The sequence below is a fragment of the Microcebus murinus genome, chromosome 2 (genome assembly GCF_040939455.1).
Source record: "Microcebus murinus isolate Inina chromosome 2, M.murinus_Inina_mat1.0, whole genome shotgun sequence".
Lineage (NCBI taxonomy): Eukaryota > Metazoa > Chordata > Mammalia > Primates > Cheirogaleidae > Microcebus > Microcebus murinus.
The window spans coordinates 46359116-46380135 of record NC_134105.1 but is presented as its reverse complement, the minus strand read 5'-3'; the positions used below and the strand labels follow the sequence as shown (position 1 = coordinate 46380135).

General features: G+C 40.7%; 1 protein-coding gene across 2 annotated transcripts in view; it reads left to right on the top strand.

Annotated features, from left to right (window-relative positions):
- Positions 1-5072: 5072 nt before the first annotated feature.
- The window catches only part of CYP2J2 (cytochrome P450 family 2 subfamily J member 2), a 35624-nt gene continuing 19676 nt past the window's right edge, over positions 5073-21020 (top strand). The window contains exons 1-4 of one of the 2 annotated variants that reach the window (XM_012785146.3): positions 5073-5421; positions 15505-15667; positions 18210-18359; positions 18745-18905. In XM_012785146.3, coding sequence (XP_012640600.3) covers positions 5224-5421; positions 15505-15667; positions 18210-18359; positions 18745-18905 — 672 coding nt within the window. In that variant the 5' untranslated portion in view covers positions 5073-5223. The remainder of the gene's footprint in view (positions 5422-15504; positions 15668-18209; positions 18360-18744; positions 18906-21020) is intronic. The other variant, XM_075998815.1, reaches the window with a different exon arrangement.

Sequence of the window (21020 nt, the reverse complement as noted above, 5' to 3'; positions counted from 1 at the left end):
TTGATCAAAATACATTATGTGTCTCAGTTTCTTCATGTGTAAAATAAAGGATTTGTTGAAGTCATCTCTAAATTCCATTCCTGCTCTGCTGTGCATTGTCCATGATCCTAGATGGGCAGGTACACACTCATTTCTAGAGTGATAAATGTAAACTCACTGGGGACTTATCCTGGCCTAAGGGATGCAATGGGACTCAGGGCCAAGTAGGATGTGAGCACGATTAGCAAGAACCTTTGGAGAATAGATAACTGGAATTGAATTTTCCGGCCGTATAAAATGTCTCTTTCTTTTTTTTTTTTTTCCAAAGCTTGCTGGAGAGGCTCTAAGCTGTCCAAGCATGACATGAAGATTTTGTTGCACACACTTTTGTAACTCTATTATGGCTATATCTACTTGGAAGGCTCCAGGGCCCCTTACCCTCTTCTTTTGTATCAGTGCCTGGCACACAGTGTGCAAGCAATATAACGTGACCTGTGGCATTGTGGGCCATAAGTGAATTTTAACAAATGGCAACCTAGGCTGCGAATCTCCTCTCCACCACTCACCTACAAAGAGGCAGAGACATATGCAGGCTGCAGGATAAATGTAAAACGAGGTTGGATATCAAGTGACTTAAAGCAGAGAAGAGCAGGACACACACGATATCCAGAGCACTCATGGAAGTGTTCCGGGTTGGGCACAGCTGGACTGCATGCACCAGGGAGAAGTCCAGGAGAGGGACCACCTCACAGTGCCCCGCATACTTGCAGACAGGAGGCAGGGGCTGGTTAGGAGAATAAGTAGCAAGCACAGCTCCCTGGGTGAGGAAGCAGCTTGGTTAGAACAGGAAACTCCAGACACCCCTGGTGCCAAGCTGTTCTCCCCTTGAGCTCCCTCAAGCCAGCCTTTTGCTAAGCCACCAAAAGGGAAGGGGGGCAATGGTGAGTGCTGAAGGTCATCTGGATTTGTCACTGCTCGACCCCTTACTATAACTTTGAGAGCAAGACACTTAAAACTGTAAAGTCTCTGTTGTCCTCCTCTGAAACAAAGGTATGATAGCAGAAATGTCACTATGTGGTGAAGATAAAATTGGAAAACATAAAAGGCTGTCTATGTCATAGATTGACAGCAATGAGATTCAGGGGAGTGAAAGGCAAAAGTGGTTCTATTCCCACCCGCCCACACCCCAACACATGCTACACCACCTTTCTGACTCTGGATGAAATTTCAGGCAGGGTCCACCACTTTTCAGGTCACTCTTTCATAACAAATGGTCCTATTCTCACATTCATTCTTAAGAAGAGTCCTTTTGGTTGCTACAGTTTACAACCCAATAAGGATACAATTTATAGGACTCCATACTATAGCTGATTAGCTCCCCCTTCCCCACCTAGTTTTAGAACTGGAAGGTTTCCAGGCAGGGTGGGCAGGGGTTCAACCACCTTGTCTCTCTGCACCATGTGCCCCTCCCTTCACATGTGACCCCACCTCACCCTCCCACCGAGGTGATCCACCAGGGCCATCCATGTGCAGTGCCCTTAGCTTAATGTGTCTCTCCCACTCCTGGGCATCTGCCAGTTCAGCTCCTCTTCTGGCCAAGTATCCCTCCAGGCAGTCCTCTTGTTAACATCCTAGAGCCCTGCTGGCTCTACCCTCATCATACCATGAGGGGCCATGCAGAGTCCTACTGAGAGAGCCCTCCCTCCATGGCCACCACTCTTGGCCTCACCCAGCCTCTTGCCTGTAGGAAGTTGCAGGCATCTGTGTGGCATTGATTCTTGGTACCGCAGAGATTCTACAGAGCACAGGTAGAAAACTCTGTGCTTGAAGCCTCTGATTATAATTTAACTCCTAATCTTATTGTGGTTTCCTTTTATTGAATAAACTATTTTTCTCATGTAGGTTGCAAGATTTTCTCTTTCTCTTTCAGCATTTTGACTATGATGTATTTAGTGTAGATCTCTTTGCATAGGAGTTCATTGAGCTTCTTGGATACGTACATTAATGTTTCTCATGAACTATGGGAATTTTACAGACATTCTTCAAATATGTTTCTGGTTTTTTCTCTCAGTCATCTTCTATGGTACTCTGATTACATGTATACCAATGTGTTTAATGGTGTCCCACATTTTTCTGAAGTTCATTATTCTTCATCCTTTCTCTGTTTGATTTTTAGATTGCATAATCTCTATCAAATTATCTTTAAGTTTACTGTCACCTCTTTTAGTTTACATTTATTCTAGATCCCCTCTACTAATTTTTAAAATTTCAGCTATTTTACCTTTCAACTTCAAAATTCCATTTGGTTATTTTTTTATAATATCTATCTCTTTATTAATATTCTCTATTTGATGAGACATTGTCATCATAGCTTCATTTACTTCCTTCACCATAGTTTTCTTCTGTTTTTTGGACATATTATTTCTAATTAAGTTGCTTTATAATTTTTGCTAAGTTTGACATCTGGGCTCTTTCACAGGCAGGTTCAGTTGCCTGCTTTATATACTCTGCTTGGATCACACTTTCCTTTACCTTTGCATGTCTTATAATTTTGTGTTGAAAACCATACATTTTAGATAATAGCAATTCTAGTTAATGATCTGTCCCCTCCCCCTGGGATCCTTGCTGTTTCAACTTTTGTTTATTGACTAGGCTGGAATAATTTCCCCACAGTGTAAAGTCTATGTTAGGTCTCTGAGGACAGACTTGAGTGTGCACACAGTCACAGTAGGGTCACGTGGGTTTTAGCAGGGCTCTCTTTGACTGTCTTTTTCTTGTTCTCTATTAAGCTGTCTGCCTCTGCACGTATTACACTTAGTTCTTAATCTCCAATAACTACCAGCTGATTGCTCTATTGTTTTCATCCAGGCCTGGGGAATAAATTAGTTCACAAGCTGATCTAATTCAATTTGAGTTTCTCAGGAACAGTCTTTGAGGCCAGTCTTTGAGATTTGTTCTGGCCCCAAGAAGGCTCTTTTTAGCTCTCCCTTTCCCTGATTGCTCCTTGTAGACCTCTAGCTGGCCTATGGTGTAGCTTATTGTTCTCTTGGGGATACAGGCCTCCTCTTAATTGCTTACCACTAAAATCTCTATTGTTTGGGGCATCACTCTCTAGTCTTTGTGGCTAACCTCTTTCAGTGCAGGAATTCTATCTTATGTGCAAGCTGAGGTGAGGGTGACCATAGCCCAGTGTTCTCAGCCTGCTGTCCTGGGGTGATGTTTCTGGCCTGCAAGAAGAGGGTGGGTGGAGGAGGATATCCCTGGATCTCTCAGTCAGTCTTGCCTAGAACAGAGTTTCTGCAGCATGGAGTAGAGGGTATGAGAAATGCTTGCAGCCTTTCGTTCTCGGGAATAAACTGTAGCCATCAACTGGGAGCTAAGAAAAGTGCTCTTGGCCACACCTGTCTAGAACTGATCTTCTGTCACACTGAGCTGGGGACTGGGAGGAGGAGTGGTTATTGCTCAGTTAGCATAGACGTTTTCTCTTTTTATCAAGGTTTAGTAGATTTTTCTTGAAGAAAATATCTTCATTTACTTTATGTCTTTAGCTCAATTTTCAGAGACATAAGTGGTAGGGGTTTATAAATTATTTTTATCAATTATGGGTTTTTATTAGGAAAAAGTTCTACAGAGATCCTCATGCTGCCATTATGAAAGTCATCTTCCTGCTGGATTGTTTTTAATGAAAATAATAATAATAAACAATTAGAAAGGGAAGGGTGTGATAGCAAACCAAAATGTTCATTGACATGGGAATGGGTCAACAGATGGTGGTATAGTCATAGCATACCACCTAGCTATTATCTTATTTTTTCCTTCTTATCATCGCCTTCTTGGAGAATAATTAGGTATTAAATTGAATGAATTAGAGCCACATTTATCAATTAGGATAGATCTCAGGCACATAATACTGAGTAAGAAAAAGCAGTTGTAGAATAATCCTTTTAAAATAACATATAAATATTAGAAACATGTCATGGATGCATAACAGCTGAAGTAAAACAGGAAATGTGGACTGGAATATTCAAGTTAATGTCTGAATAGTATTCCTCTCTGGACTTTGGAAAGATAGAATTTGACTTCAATTCTCTTTTATTTTATATGCCTTTAATTAAGGATTTTAAACAGAATGTGTATCTCTACGTTGAGTACATGCGTGTGTACTATGCTATACTATTCCAGAGCTGAGCTTCATGTTTTGAGTCTCACAAATGATGAGCACAAGTGGGCACTTGCTGATGGAATGTCAATTGGAACCTGGAGTCCTTACACTCTTGTGGCTTTAGAGAGAAGCCCCACACAGCAAACCAAAAAGGTCCAGGACTAAGACATCCTTTCAAGAAATGATAATTAAGCACTTATAGTGGACTATGCTCAGCACTAGGAGCTTTAAAGTAATGCTTTTTAATCTCCAAAATACTCTCAAATACAGGACCTCCTTTAGCTGTGTTTCAAAGAGATTCATTTACTAACCAAGTACTTAGTATTAACCTGTTTCCTCAACTGCAAGATGAGACTAACAAGAGCAACTCCTGCATAATTTTGTCAAAGTAAAGTAATTTGTGTAAAGACGCCAGCGTGTTGCCTGACACATTAGGAGCTGCTCTTGGTCTTCCCTGTTTACCAGGCACGGTTCCAATCACTGGGAGAGAAGGTGATTGAAATACAAGAACTCAAATGTCAGGGGCACACTCTGACATGCATTGAAACCGTAAATCCAGGAGCCCCAAGATGTTTGAGCAAGATGAACTTTATAAATACAAAGAAATCGCTTCTAGCCTCGCCTTTTCCAATATCCCTATGTGTTCTCCCCAGAATACAGAGCCAGGCAGGCATCTTTGCAGGGCAGGGAAGAGGGCGAGGCTCTCATGGGAGGGGCGGGGTTGGAGGCGGGACTCTGAGAGGAGGGGCGGGGTTGGGGGCGGGCACTGACGGGAGGGGCGGGCACTGACGGGAGGGGCGGGCACTGACGGGAGGGGCGGGGTGGGGCGGGGCCCTGAGCGGAGGGGCGGGGTTGGAGGCGGGGCTGGGACGCAGTTGGGGGCGGGCACTGACGGGAGGGGCGGGGTTGGAGGCGGGGCGTTGCTGGGCCTGAGGCTAGGCAGGGGAGGTGCTGGCGAAGCTGGAGCGAGGAGGGCAGGCAGAGGGGCGGGCGGTCCTGGAGGGCGAGTGCCGGGACGGGCGGTACGGTCGCCTTCTCAGGCCGCAGAAGACAGAACAGACGTCGCAGGCGTACTCGCGGCGATGGGCTCCCTGGCGGCCGCCCTCTGGGCCATGCTCCATCCCCAGACTCTCCTCCTGGGTGCCCTCGCCTTTCTGCTCTTTGCTGACTTCCTTAAAAGAAGGCGCCCAAAGAACTACCCGCCAGGGCCCTGGCGCCTGCCCTTCGCTGGCAGCTTCTTCCACCTGGGCTTTGAGCAGTCGCACCTGACACTTCAGCCGGTAGGAGCGGGGAAAGTGCCTAGTCCCATCCGGACCCTAACTCTGATCTGCAGGACCAGGGAAACGCTGGGGACTGAGGCGGGGGTGGGGGAGGAGGGGAGGCTCTGTGGCTGATGCTTGTGACCAGGTGAACCCTGCTTTGAGCTTGATTTCCCTGTTTCCTCTCTTGGCGACTGGTATGATTCTACCTACCCTTTCTAGGGGTGGCATATTATTAAGAGTGCTAACCGTGTGAAGTATATTTACTCATTTAATTTCGTGTTATCTTATTAAATGTTATTGGAATATCTTATTTATAATATGATAGACCTCATTTATATTATCCTTAAAAATGCCATAGTTCTAGGAGGTTTCATTTCCCATATGTAAGACGGTGATAATTCTACCTAAATCCTCATTATTTCTCAGCTGGATTCCTCTCATCCCCACTCTATCTGATCCCCTGCCTTCAGCCACCTCCCCCTGCAGTTCACTCTCACTGAAGTAATAACTTAAAATGTTATTCCTCTGCTTAAATTTTCTTAGTGCCTCCCAGTGTTCAGACCCCTTCCTGGGACACTTGGGTCCCTTCTTCACCTGGCCTCTTTCCACCTCTTTATAATCATCTCCCATCAGGGCTCTCTGACCTTGGTCAGTCTGAATTCTTTAAAAGTTCTCTCAGACATCAAACACTTTCTCAAGAATCTTCAGCTGGTTTCCCTGCTACTCAGCACAGGTCCTTTGCTGAGAGACAACACTGACAGATGGTTATAGAGATTAAATAAAAGAGTGAATGATTGACGTGTCTTCTATTTGGTGCACAACAGGTATTAGTTCCCCTTTCCCTACGCGTGCCTGGGGTATTTTAAATATGTGCCTATATGCTGTACTCAAATGCAGATGAGAAAATACTTAGTACTCTGGGTGAAATGCCCAACTGGTAACACTCAGTGACAGCATTAGTCACAGAATTTTAAAGCTGGGCTGCTGAACCTGTGCCCTTGTTTAAGAACTGTGGTATTTAATTTCCAAGTATTTGGACATTTTTCTGTTATTCTTCTGTTAATGATTTCCACTTTGATTCCATTACAGTCAAAGAATCAATTCTTTTAAATGTATTAAGGTTAATTTAATGACCAAAATACAATCTATCTTGATAACTGTATCATGCATGTTTGAAAAAAATTCAACTCTTGTTGAGTGGAATGTTTTGTAAATATCAATTAGATCTTATTCAGTAATGGTATTGTTTAGTTGTCTTATAGACTTGCTGATTTATTTTCTACTGATTGTATGAATTACTGAGAGTGACATGTTGAAGTCCCCAACTACAATTGTGAGCTTATCTATTTCTTTATTCAGTTCTGGTAGTTTTTTCTTCATTTATTTGGAAGCTCTGTCATTTTGTACATACCCATAAGATTGTCATGTCTTTTTAGTGAATTTACCCTTTTATCATGTAATGTCCCTCTTTATCCCTGAAGTTTACTTATTTAATATAATACAGCCACACCAAACTCTCTTTTGATTAGTATGTGAGTAGTATAAGCTTCTCCATCATTTTATTTTAACCTACTTATATCATTATATTTGAAATCAGTTTCTTATAAACAGTAGGTATGTGGGTCATTGTTTTTTATTCTGCCAGTCTCTGTCGTTTAAATGGCAAATGTGGATCTTTTATATTTGATGTAATTATTGATACATTAGGAGTTCAATCTACCATTTTATTATTTGTTTTACCTCTTTTCCTTGTTTTTCATTATTCTGTTTTCCCTTTCCTGTCTTCCTGTGGGTTACAGGAACATTTAAAATATAATTCCATTCTCATTTATCTGTAGTTTTTTGTACCTTATCTATTTGTTTTGTTTTACGAGTGGTCGCTCTGAGGATTACAATGTGCTTATGTAGATCATTGCAGTCTACTAGTGTCAACATATTACCACTTCAAGTGAAATACTGATATCTAACAACCATTTAGGTGACTCTCCCCATTTTATTAGAATAATTGTCTTAAATATTATGTCTACATACATTGAGAACCACATTGGACAATATTATAATTTTGCTTTTAAATGACAAATGCAATTTTAAAAACTCAAGAGCAGAAAAATAGTCTGTTGTATTTACCCATTTATTTACCTTTTCTGTTACTCTTTCTTTATTCCCAATATTCCAAGTTTCAAATTTCCTTTCTGATCTGAAGAACTTTCTTTAGCCATTCAACACAAGGGTAGGCATGCCTGCAAAAATCCTCTTAGCTTTCATACATCTAAGAATATCTTGACTTCACCTTCATTTCTGGAGTATACTTTCCCTAGCTATACAAGTCTAGGTTGATGATTTCTTTTATTCAACATTTTTAAATGCTATGTGACTTCTTTCTGGTGTCCAGATTTCTGATGAGAAATGTGTTGTTTTCTAAATCGTTATTCTCCAGAGGTAATGAGTTTTTTCTCTGCCTGCTTTCAAGAAATTTTCTTTCTTTTTATTTTGTAGAGGTTCGATTATGATATGTCTTGGTGTTGTTTTCTTTGGGTTTATCCTGTTTGGGCTCTGGAACCTGTGGATTTGCCTTTCCCAAATTTGAAGAAGAGTTTCAGCCATTCTTTCTTCATAAATGTTTTCAACCCAACATTCTTTTTCCTTTCAGGGACTCTTGGGCACTGATGACACAAATGGTAGATCTCTTGTTTTTGTACCCTAAATCGTTGAGGCTTCGTTTTTGTTGTTTCTAGTTTCTTTGTCTTACTAGTTTCTAGTTTCTCTGTCTTACTAGTTTCTCTGTCTTACTAGTTTCTCTGTCTTACTCAGATTGGATGCTTTCTACTGATTTGTCTTCAATTTCACTTATTCTTCTATCATTCCCACTCTTCTATTGAGATGTTCTATTGACTTTTTATATGCCATTGTATTTTTCATTTCTAAAATTTCCATTTGGTTCTTCTTTATCTTTTCTATTTCTTTTCTAAGATTTGCTATTTTTATTTGTTTTAAGAGTGCTTGTAGTTGTTTATTAGAACATTTTATAACAGGTACTTTAAAATCTTTAATGTTCTATAATTCCAACATCCATATAATCTCAATGTTGGCATCAAACCATTTAAATTGAGATTCTCCTGGTTCTTGGCAAAGTGAGTCATTTTAAAGTGTATCCTGGACATTTTGTGTATTATGTTACTATGTTATAAGATATACTCTGGATACTATGTAAAACTATTATTTTAGCATATGACCTATTTAGATTCTGAATGCTAACTTGTGTGAGCTGTGATTCAAATGTTAAGTTAGGTTATATAGCCTCTGCAGTGCTATTCTGGTCTACCCCACTATGTAATACCCACCCCCTCAGGCATCTACCACATGGTCTCATCAGTGTAGGCTGGGAGATGGGGACAGAGACCGGGAACCCTCTGAGTAGTGTCCTTCCCACAGAGGGATGGGAGTCAGAGATCTGCCCACATCTACTCATGGACAAGTATACCTCCTTGTTACTGTAGGAGAAAAGTAGAAATCCTAACTCTGCCCAAAGACTCCTTCCAGAGGAGTCTCTTTATTGCAGTTCAGGATTGGAAGTCACAATTCAAGTCACAGATTCTGTAGGGAAGGACACCAGCTTGTTACTTCTTAGGTCAGGTAAAAGACAAGGTTCCACCCATGTTCTCCATTGGTGCTGCACCCTTTAGGGTTGGGGAAGGTCACATCTTTTCACGGTGTTTGCCTCCAAAAAGAGAATTAAAACAGCTAAAAGGTTTCTGTCCTGTCAAGCTGTCCTTTTCCTATCTTTGACTAGAGAGAGTAGGCTTTTCTTGGAGTTATTTTTTGTCTCTGTCAATTGGTGTCATGATTAGTAGAAGCAGAATGGGAATCGTTTATTCAATCTTTTCTGGAATACAAAGTTTGATTTGTACCAACATATATGTGACTAGAGAGGATAAATGCTTCCCCCAAAATCTAGGTGGTGATGAAACTGAGACTAAGTTTTTTTCCCTGGCCCAGTAATCATTCATGTCTTATTTTTCAAGTATATGTGTTTTTCTTTTAATTTTATGTAGGTTTGCATTGTTATATTGCATTTTATATTGCATTTTCTGGATATGAAATACATGAAGTTAACAGGTATAATTTCATTATACTTAAATTTCCATTCTTGCAATTGGAAAACATTATGTACTAACTATCTAATAGATACTACATCAAAATATTTATGTTACTTCTGATTTAATCTTCATGATAGGGACATGAGTTACGTATTATCTGGTGATGTTTCCATTTTACTATGGAGTAAACTGAGAACAAACAGCAAAGTGATTTTCCCAGGTTATTCAGCTAAATTAATGGCAAAATAAGGACTTCAAAACAAGATTATTTGAGTCATACATCTATTCTCTACTTAGGCTACATGACTTTTCATGATACAATTTGAGGATATTGATTTATTCATGGGCTTATTTCTTCAACAGAAATTTATTAAATTTTTACCATATACCAGGCACAGTACAAGACTGTGTATGATGAAATGTGTAGTGTGTGTACATGCTTGGTAACCAAATGGGATATCGGGATGGGACACTGCGAATGGATAATCCTGGAGATACCTTTTGTAGAATGTTGGAATAAATTGGGCTGAACTTTAAAGGAATGTTTGATGTATTGCAAGTAGCTAAGTGGAGTAAAGGGATAGGAGATTTTAAATGGGGGGAAGTGGTCTACACTAAAACACAGTGAGAGGACAGTGAAGAAATAGATTTGTTTGTATGGTATGATAGGAGCTTTTTCCCTACCTTCCACCCCACCCCATTTTCTAAACTTTCCCTATTATAGCTATATGGCTTATTATAAGATCATTTATTTAAATGAGAGAAAAATCTTATAGGACTAAGGTGGGAGAATGGTAGATAAGATTGACAATATGTTACCTAGGATACATACCAGGCTGCTTATAACAATGTGACCCCAAAATACAGTTGTGTGAATGAGATTGAAATGTATTTCCCTTTCAGAAATGAGTTCAGATTTAGGCAGGAAGTTCAGGATAGGGAGGATGCTTTGTACCACAGTGTTTTCTAACACTTCCAGTTCCTTCTATCTCATTTCTCTGGTCCTCCACCAACACCATCATGTATGAGTTCTGGCCCATGGGGAAAGGGACAGGGGAGGTGGTGAACAAGCCGCTTTCATTTAGTGAAGAGACTCAGCAGATGCACACACAACTACCCTGGTGTCCCACTGGCCACAGCTAGACAGGCCAGGAAATGTGGCCAGCAAATACTCAGGAAGCTCCATCATCATGCAGAAGAAGAGAGAGGAAAATTTTCATCCTTTCATTTAAGGATGAGACCTAAAGAATGTGTTGGAAAGAGCTCACACTTTTTTGGACTCAAAACTTTTCTTGGAAAGAGCCCACACTTTTACCACCTATGTGCTAAAATCTCTGTACCTGTTTTTCTGAAAACCAAAAATTCCTTATGTGATTTTTATTAATATAAGAATAAAAAAAGTTTATTACCAGATTATTGCCAGAATGCTCACTACATAGTTGATGCTTATTTTGTATATTTTCCACTTTGCCCCTCTTTAAAAGTTTTTATCAACAAACCCAAGAAATGCCAGTTGTTGGATGCATGTCAAACATCATTTATCTGACTTGGTCACTGGATGGGCCACAGTAGCCCAGTGGCTGGTCTCTGCTCCTGCATTCCTTTGTTGATGTCAGTACAAGAATCCTCTTTCTAAAATACAATCCCTAAAATATCAGTTATAATAATACTTTATTTTTAATTTTATTATTATGGTTACTCATCACCACAATACTAAAGATGGGAACTAGGCATACCCTCCATTTCATAGAGTTGAAAACTAAGACACAGAAACATTAAATAATTTGCCACCAAATCAAATAGAAAGTAAGAATCAGAACGTAGATTCAAACAGGCTTGCATGACTCCATAATCCAAACTCTTAAGTACTCACATCACCTCTCCTACTCAAACATCTTCAGACTTCTAATTGCAAGCCCAAAAAAAATCCAGACTCTTTCACCCAACATTAAGACTCTCGTCAGTCTAGTTCAGATTACCTTAGCAGCTTTGTTTTCCATCTCCCTTGTCAACTAGGAAAATACTTCTTCCAGTAGCCTACCCTGACTGCTGTTCCCCTATGTGCTTCCTGACTTTCCCCCACCAAATAATGTATTGTACAGAATTGCAATACTAAGAACTGATTATTTACCTGAATGCCCCATTAGATTTCGAGCACCTGGCCTCGGCTCACTTCATGGTCAGTGCTGTGTAACTAATCAACCTTGCTCTGTAGTCAGACAAGGTAGCTGTGTTGTTCCTAAACACCTACATTTTCAACCTCTGCATCTGCACATACTCTCTCTACAACCCAAATCTCTTTGCCACCTTATTACATGTCTTTTTGCTGGCTCCTTGACCTTTATTTAAGATCTGACTCAAATATCATCTGCTCTTAGAAGTCTTTCCCACATCTGTGGTGGAGATTCATCTTTTCTTGCAATAACTTCCCATCCCTTTCCATCAGTATAGTAACATGTCATCTTCCTCTGTACAGTACAAGTCTTTCATGTGCAGCCCTCCTCTCCCATGAGACTTTGACCCTTTAGGAAAACACCATATCATGATCTTTGTATTACCTCCACGTGTAACAGCCAAAGCCAGGTGGTACCTTTCACAAACACTTGTTGAATTGAACATACGTTTCATTTCTGCAGACTGTGCTAAGAAACAAGCACAGCCCCTAGTATTGCCTGTGAGAACATTGTTTATTAGCAGGAGTGTTCATGGGCCACAGAAGACAGGTAAACTCCTGCAATGCACGCACCACTGTATTTATGTCTACAGGATTTTACTAGAGAGCAGATCCATGACATATACTAAATTTTCAAAGGATTCTATGACTCTGAAATGATTAAAAACCACTGTTAAAAAGATGTATTCCTCATTCCTTTAAGTTTCCTTTTTTTTTTTTTTTTGCTGTATTGAGCAGAAATGCTTTCTAACTATACAGGCAATACAGATACATTGAGATAGCATATTAAAATACAGTTTAGCAAGAGAAAGAGAGAGAGAATCTTACCTCTCTTTGTGTGCCCACCCTGTCACTGCCCAACACACTCATGCAGACACACACACACACACAAACACACACACACACGCACTCTCAGCAATAGCTCTATAGAACTTGTATATATGTCTTTCCAGAGTTGCATGTAATGAAAATAAAATTGTATTTGCAACTTTTTATTAGAAGTTCTATATAACAATGAGAGAAATTTGAGTATTCCAACACAAAAATGTTTAAAAGATATCAACAGGTGATTTTAAAAATATAACTATATAAAATATAACATTGAGGGAAAGATGTTAAACCTTAGAGAAATGTAGAAACATCATGCATATGTGTACCTGTTGGGATTACACACACAAACTAACACGCACAAATGCACCGTTCAGTGCTGGTGAGAATTCAGGGAAACAGACTCTCTGATCTGCTGGTGGGAGTGTAAATCCATACCTCTTTTCCTTCTTTGTGTCTTTGTTCCATTGGTTCTTAAATTTGAGCATTTAGATTGTGTAATCTCTCTCAACTTTTTATCTCAGGAGCGATGGTCCAATCTCTTGTCTCAATAATCCTTCACTTCTAGTTTTGGTTTATTTTGCTCCATTGTATTTTCTAAATCTTTAATGCTACATTTGAAATTTTATTCCTAGTATTAAATTTCCTGTCTTCTTGTGCTTTTGTTTTGCTTTTCTGGTTCCTATTTCAATCCTTTTCTCTTTATTTTTCTGTTTTCATTTCTTAATTTAAGCCTATATTTGCCTTCTGAACCATCTTATTTTTAACCTCCCTTAGTCCATTACTCTGTTTTTTTAACAGGGCTTGTTTAATGATGTACATTGAAAAGTATACTGTGCTGTACAAAGTCCTTTCCTATGCCGTCTGGGTCATTTAATCCTTGTAAAGCAATTGCAACAGTAACTTGTATGGTGCACTTAAGAATTGTTAGACATCACCGTAATCAATCCCAGGGCTCTAGGAGGTCATTTTGCCTATCTAGATTTAAATGGATGATAATATCATGAAAGTTTTTTATATAGTCTTTTTAAACTAGAAACATACACAGAGAGCTGATAGAGATGAAAATCCTAAGAAGTTTATTTCAATAAATAGTAATGTAGTTCTGAATCTCTTGCAAGTATAAGCTGAGAGTCTAGGTTGCAGACCTTTCCAGTTAGGAGTTATGTAACTTAACCTGAGATTTTTCAGCTCTTCCAAAAACAACTTTATTATAATACTCTTAACTAATCAAGAAATTCTTGTAAGCCATAAAAACTTCACCCAGGAATTCAGCAAGGTGAAATACAAAATCTGCTTTATGTGTTGGGACCCAACACTGCCATTTCTTACAAGTAAAGACATGTACTCTAGAGTCAAACTGACTTGAGATTGAACTTTGGCTCTCATGGGTAGGACGTGCGGTGCTGGAGGTAAACAGAGACTGCTGGAGGACACTGGGACAAAACAGTGATGCAAGGACTGGGTTCAGGCCTGGTCTTTAGTGTGGGAGGAGGGTGCTGGGATGAGGCTGAATCCGGTGTATTGGCTCTGATGGGGCCATGTAGGTCCGGGGCTGTAGGAGTGGCATGTTGGAGAATAAGCACAGGGGGACCAGGGTCAGGGAGGGAGTCACAGACACCTGGAGGACATGGTACCCCTTTGTTTGATACCTTGTACACAGCTACACTCAACCCAGGCAGATAAAAGGCAGGGGCAAGGTCTACATAGGCCACTTTCTTGATTATATAAGAAGGACTTTAATCAGTAACTGCACACTGTACTCTGACTGGTGTTTGCACATCTCTGCACACGTGTGCATGGTCATAAACACACCCACACACTCCGATTCTCCCTCCCACCTGCCCCGCTCATCTCTCTTACTCTCCACTTATTCTCACATTCCCTCTCTCACTCTCACTGAACTCTAAGTTCCAGAAGCCATCTCATGGTCACGTGTTTGTCTTCAAATCTTATATAATGCCTGACAAATTCCCTGCCCCACTCAAAAGCTTTGTCACCCTGGCTGCATTACTTCAGCTCTGACTCATTTTCATCTTCTGAAAGATGAGGAAATGCATTACTACCATAGGGTGGTTGTGGGATTAATGAGATAAAACATGAGGGAATGTGGCTTTCTGTGACCCAACTCTCTCCTCCCCACATGTCCGTGAGCTCTTGTTCTTTCTGCCACTGTGAGTGCACATCCACGGCCCTTTGCGCATAAAGCTTGTTTACTCCTTGGACGCTTGCTGAGTGGCTGTGCGCCTGGACCAGAAAACAAAGCGCCTTTCACACGGCTGCTTTCATTCTTCCCCACAGAACCCTTTGAGACAGGAATAACTTTCTCCCTTTTACAGATGGGGAGCTGAGACCCAAAATGTGAAGCGACTTCCCAAGAGCCCACAGCAACTGAAATGCAGAGCCGAGATTCTGGCGTCACTCCAGCGCTAGAGAACTTTCCTCCATGCCTGGTCCACCCCGTTATGCGCCTTCTGCTGTCGAGCATGTGTTTCTATTATCTATGGCCAGTGTAGGAAGGGGGCGTTCTCTTTTGGTTAAACAGATATTATGATTTACTAAGAAGTCCCTGCTTGCTACACAGACTTATATTAAGCATATCTCAGCCTTGAGTGGGGCTTCAGATGTGCTGAACTCTCTCTCTTGGATAGACTCTAGGAAGCTTGAGGCTAGAGACTTTGTTTATATTATTACAGTTACATCCTATGGCCTGCTCTAGGGACACATGCTGGATGCTCACTCAATTCATGCTGGGTGACTATGTGAATGGATGTTTAGAAGGAACATTGCACATCTTGAAGTAAATTGACTCTGAGCCTTGTTGAGAGAAGGAGAAGAAAAGGAAAGAAAAACATTCCCATGATCCCAAGGTGCCCATGTGTACGCACATACACACACACACACTCCCCCAAATATGAGCCCCTCCAGCTACAAACACAAACCTCCATTTGTGAACACTCAGGTGTGTGCATATTTAGCTGTGACTACTGAACTGTTTTTCAGTTTGTGAAGAAATATGGTAACTTGCTTAGCCTGGACTTTGCGGACATACCTACAGTTGTTGTTACTGGATTGCCCTTGATCAAGGAAGCCCTTGTCCACATGGACCAACACTTTGTGAACCGTCCTGTTTCCCCTGTCCGAGAACGTATCATTAAGGGAAATGGTAAGTTTCTTCATCCTTGGAAGCTGTGTGTTGATATCTGTATGGTCAAACTGGCCCCGTTATAAATTTCCTGCCTATAACGGACACTAGATGCCCACATTTCCTGGATTGAAGTCACCCCCTCTGAGCACTTCACAGGGTCAGTCATGCTAGAGATTTGGGAGAAGCCTCCTGCCCTGCACAAGCTCACGCCAGATGCTTCTATAACGATGGAACCGCATCACTTATTATGGCAGAGAAAGAGGTTAATGTGTTCTCTCTCTCTGCTGTCCCATTCCAAGCCTCTTCCCTTGGGAAGATGGTTGTGGATCTGCTTCCTTCTGCTGCTGCTTTCTGTCTCTAGCTCCTCGTGCTCTACCATGAAGGCCGTGCTGATCGGGGATCTCGAGCCTTCTGGTCTATGTTAGAACAGGTCGGCAGGAGTACTTAAGATTATCATTAAAGGAAATTAAACATTTAAAAATTTAAATGAAATTTCAACTCTATTACTCTGTCGAAGAACCATTTTGAGGTGCTTCCCAATTCCTCTTTGAAATGTTAAATCAATGAATTCTATATCCATTCAATGTACTATCTTCCATGTGAGCACAGTGCTGGGCAGGAGTGATATAACAATGAGTAGAACAGATGAAATCTACATCCTTATGTAATTTCTATTCACTGTGATAGACGGTATCAATTATCCATAATAATCTAAAGCCTACAGTGTTATGCAGACAAATGAAGGATACACTCATGAAAGTTATCTAAGGTAGTCCTGGGATTCAGAAAAAGCTTATTTAATGAAGTAAAAAAAACCCAAATAAACAAAAAATAAAACAATCAAGCAGTGGGACAGAATATAAAAGTCCATGAAGTATAAAGGAGGATGGTGACTTGAGGAATTGAAAGGTGGCCCATGTGGCAATCACAGGGATTAAAAGGAGATAATTAAATGGAAATGAAGCTGCTGAGCCTGGTCAGGATAGTTCATGCAAGTTCTTATTAAGTATGTTGGTTTTTATCCCAATAACAATAGAAGTTCTTGAATGGTTTTAAATATAGAAGGAAATTATCATATTAACTGTGTACATTTTTATGGCTCACTTAGGCTGTCTTTTAGAGAATGGACTAAAAAGAACAAGAGACTAGTGTAGCCTTTTAGGTTAGAGAATGTGGTAGCTTGGATCAATGGGTTGGTGAGAAATGATAGTAGGTTAGACCAGGATAGCGGCAGTGAAGACACATGGATTCAAGACATCCAGGAGGTGAGCCTAGTAACACATGATGGCCTAGATGCAGGGAGAGTGAGGTGTGGAGGTGACACCCAAATGGGTCAGTGATGGAAAGAAGGAACACTCAGAAAAGGACAAGGTGTTTGCTTTGGTTGGGAGTGTGAGTAGGGATTTGTATGGAAAAATCATGAGTTCAAGCAAGGATATGCTGAGTTTGAAATGCCTTTAGGTCAGCAAAGTCAGGCAGTTGTATTAATAGATATGGGGCTAGAGCTCAGGGACAGCAATAGATGGTCACTATCAACAGATGCTATTTAAAGTTTTAGGGAGTGATAAAATTTTCCACAAGTGGAATATAATGTGAAAAGAGAAGAGACTTTAGACCTGATTTTGAAGAACTCCACCATTTCAAGATTTAATAGAAGAAGAAAAACCAGCAAAAGATATGGGAAGTTGCTGGCAGAGAATTAGAAAGGAAATCTGTACAGCGTGGTATCCTCAGCACCACTGGAAGGGAGTGTTTCCAGAAAGAAGTATCCAGTGCTGCTGCAAGATCAAGTGAGATGGGGTCAAAGGTATCCCTGGACATGACAGCAAGGAGGGCCATTTCATTGGTGACAGAGGCCAAAGCCAAGTGTGACAGGAGTGGAGATTGCTCAGAAAGTGAAGAAATGGAACGGAGCATGGCCTCCCCTGTGTTGTGGACAGATGATGGTCTGTTGAACACACCAAGACGGTTTCTTCCCTTTGCCTGTGGTGTCCTTTCTGTGTGGAATATTCATCCTCCTTGCTTTCTTGAGTTATTCCTTCATCTTTTATAGTCCAGCTTAGATAGAAACTCTCCTATAGAGCCTTTATTTGACTCCTTAAGTATATGGACTTTATCTTATCCGTAAGTGCATTCTTAGCATTTTGCATGACATGAATACATTGTTTATATGGCTAATAATCAGAGCATGGGCTTTAGAATCAAGAAGACCTGAGTTTGAACACCTCTTTAGTTGTTTACTGTGTGACATTATGATGTTCACTTTATCCTCTGTTTCTCAGGTTTCTCATTAGTAAAATGGTGTGATGGTGGTAATAATTGCACCTACCCTGCAAAAGTTCTCTGAGTACTAAATTGCAGAATGCATAAAATATTTACTAAAGTGCCTAACATCCCAAGCAATCAGTTAAGTCCACTAGTTTGGGGTGATTTCTCTAAACAATTTTCAAGTGCATGAATAGCCTTCTCCTTCCCTCCATCGATACACATCCTCATATCATTTGCTGGATATTCACATTATCAAACCTCAATACCATAGTATTGACTTTCTTTTTTGCAGGATTGATCATGTCCAATGGGCAAGCATGGAAGGAACAAAGAAGGTTCGCCCTGACAGCGCTAAGGAACTTTGGTCTGGGAAAGAAGAGCCTAGAGGAACGCATTCAGGAGGAGGCCCACCACCTCACTGAGGCAATCAAGGAGGAGAATGGTGAGCATTTCATAGGACAGATGTAGGAGACTGGGGCCAATTCATACATTGGGCAGACATTTATGCAGTGCCTAAGTGCTTGTTCTCTGCCCAGCACTGTGCTAAGTACTCAGCATAGAATAGTGAACAACAAACCATGACCCTGCCCTCAAGGAGTTCTAGAATTAAATGCATGAAGATGAGCAAAAAACACATTACTGAATTTAAGTCCTGGTCATCAGTTTGACTGTGGCATTGACTGAGCACTTGCTGTATGTCAGCCCCAGTGAAAGGTGGTGTGGCCAGGCCATGTGAATGGTTCAGTACTAGGTATGTCCTGTGTCAGAGAGTGTAGACTCTCAGTAGGAACTAGAACAAACCCATCTTGTCCTTCTTCCTCCTCCAGGACAGCCTTTTGACCCTCACTTCAAAATCAACAATGCAGTTTCCAACATCATTTGCTCCATCACCTTTGGGAAGCGATTTGAGTACCAGGATGCTCAGTTTCAGGAGCTGCTGAGGTTACTGGATGAGGCCACATTTATGGAGGCTTCAATGGCATGCCAGGTAAGGAAGTTTTTTTTCAATATTTTGGTGAATGACATTGAGGCTCTTGTGAGATACAGATGGGTTTTTCCTTTTTGTTTTTTCTTTTTTTTTTTTTTTGGCGAGGGTAGTTGGGAGTTGAACCTAGAAGTATCCTTTTAAATTTGATTTCAATACGTTATTTGAAATCAGTCTGTTGACTCTAGTGTCTTTAATAATATTAAATATTTACCAAGTGTTTACCATATTTACCAAGTGTTTACCGTATGCAAAAAACATTTCTATCATTCATGTAAAGTACAAAGTTTTACATGACGTACATCTGTGCACCTATATTTGTTCTTTTTGGAAAGAACAATGTTGCCATTGCCTTTGAGTCCATCTATCGGGGGGGTTGTTACATCCCCAATAAAGATAGGGTCCCCGGGCAGAATGTGTTGTAAGAGATGAAAGAAACACAGACACAGAAATAATATTTAAGAGAGCAGGGAAATTGAGACCACCATCACTCTGGTGCCAAAGGGGCAGTGACTGAAACCCAGCACTTAGCACTTGCTTTTTATTCTCTTTGCCATGCTACAAAGAGAAAAAATCACGGGATACACTAATCAAATGTCTCCGGGCTCCCCCCAAAATCACAAGGTGTCCTAGCTAATCACTTTCTCCTTTCTAGTAGTGGAAAACATATAATTCTTCAGTAGGTACAACCTGTCACAAGATAAACTAATTAATTTTATCCCAAGCTCAAGCTGTGTACCTGGATATCAATCTTTAACTTCAGTAGCTGCGACCCTTTTGATCAAGGAACAAAGAAACTACATGCTTTCTACTGGGAGACTGGTTTTACATTAACTGAGGCATTGTTGAGAGAAAGGGAGAGAAGGAGCTTGGCCCAGTGTTCTAACAGCAGAAGCCTTAAGACCCTTCTCCTGGGCTGACATATTGCCATCTACCTCTATAGCCAGGAGAAGTTTTCATGTCAGGTCACTCTGTGGCTTTTCAGGAATGAGACCCGTTAGGCTCTGAGGTTGGAGCATGCTTTGCTGTACTCCCAGATCCCTGATATATGTCCCCCAACTAGGCAGGTAACATCTGCCCTTATTTCAGGCTTCTGCTCAGGCAATTCCTTCACCTCCTATCCCCTGACAGCCTCAGACATAGCATCCTAAGTCCCAGTGGTCTTAATCCCATCATCCCTCCTCTTTCTGTCTCTCCCCAACCCACCCATTTCCCTCCTATGTCCCAGGTACTCTTCTGTGTCTGGCTTCCTGCTCAGCAGGTGGTTTTGAGATTCATCTGAGTTGGTTGCTCTTTTTTTGGTAAATGTAGACTAGTATTCCATTGTGTGAATGTGCCATTGTTTGTTAATCTGTTCCCTATTGATCAACATTTAGTTTGTTTCCAGGTTTTGGGAAGTTATGAATAAAGCTGCCTTGAACGTTGTTCTATAAGTGTTCTTGTGGGCATGTCCACTCCTTGCCCTTGCATATGTATGTGGACATCAAAGATGCCTAAACATTTCCAAACTGATTATGCTATTTATGTGCTCACCAACACTCACTATTATCAATCTTCTAATTTCACTGGGTATATAGCCTTTTGGGGATGAAATCTCACTTCTTCTTTGGTGGGCCCTGCACCCCAATTTTTCTCCCTCTAGGCCCTTCATTGTGTAAAAGACCATACTTAGCTTCTTATTCTCTCAGCCACTTTCCTGAATTTGGAAGACATTTCTATAGGAAAATTCACCCCCAAGTGCTGAGTTCACCCCTGGGCCTCCTTCTTCCCCTAAGCCTTGTCCCTGAAATTCCCTGATTACCTTGGTATATATGTGTGTGTGTGTGTGTGTTTATATGTGTACACACATGTGTATTTTTTAATCTTGTTCTTACTAAAAGGGTTGAGACTTGATACTGAGTCTGCCATTGTCAAAATTTTAAAACATTTTCTCAGTTTTGGAAAAAAAACACTTTATTTTTGAAAATTACAAATATACATAAAAGTACAGAGAGTGCAATCATTAATCACTGTGTGCCTATCAATCCACCACGGATAATGATCAACATATAACTAACCTCTGTTTATTAATATCTGTATCCAAGCCACCCCGCCTTTGAATTATATGGAACAAATTAC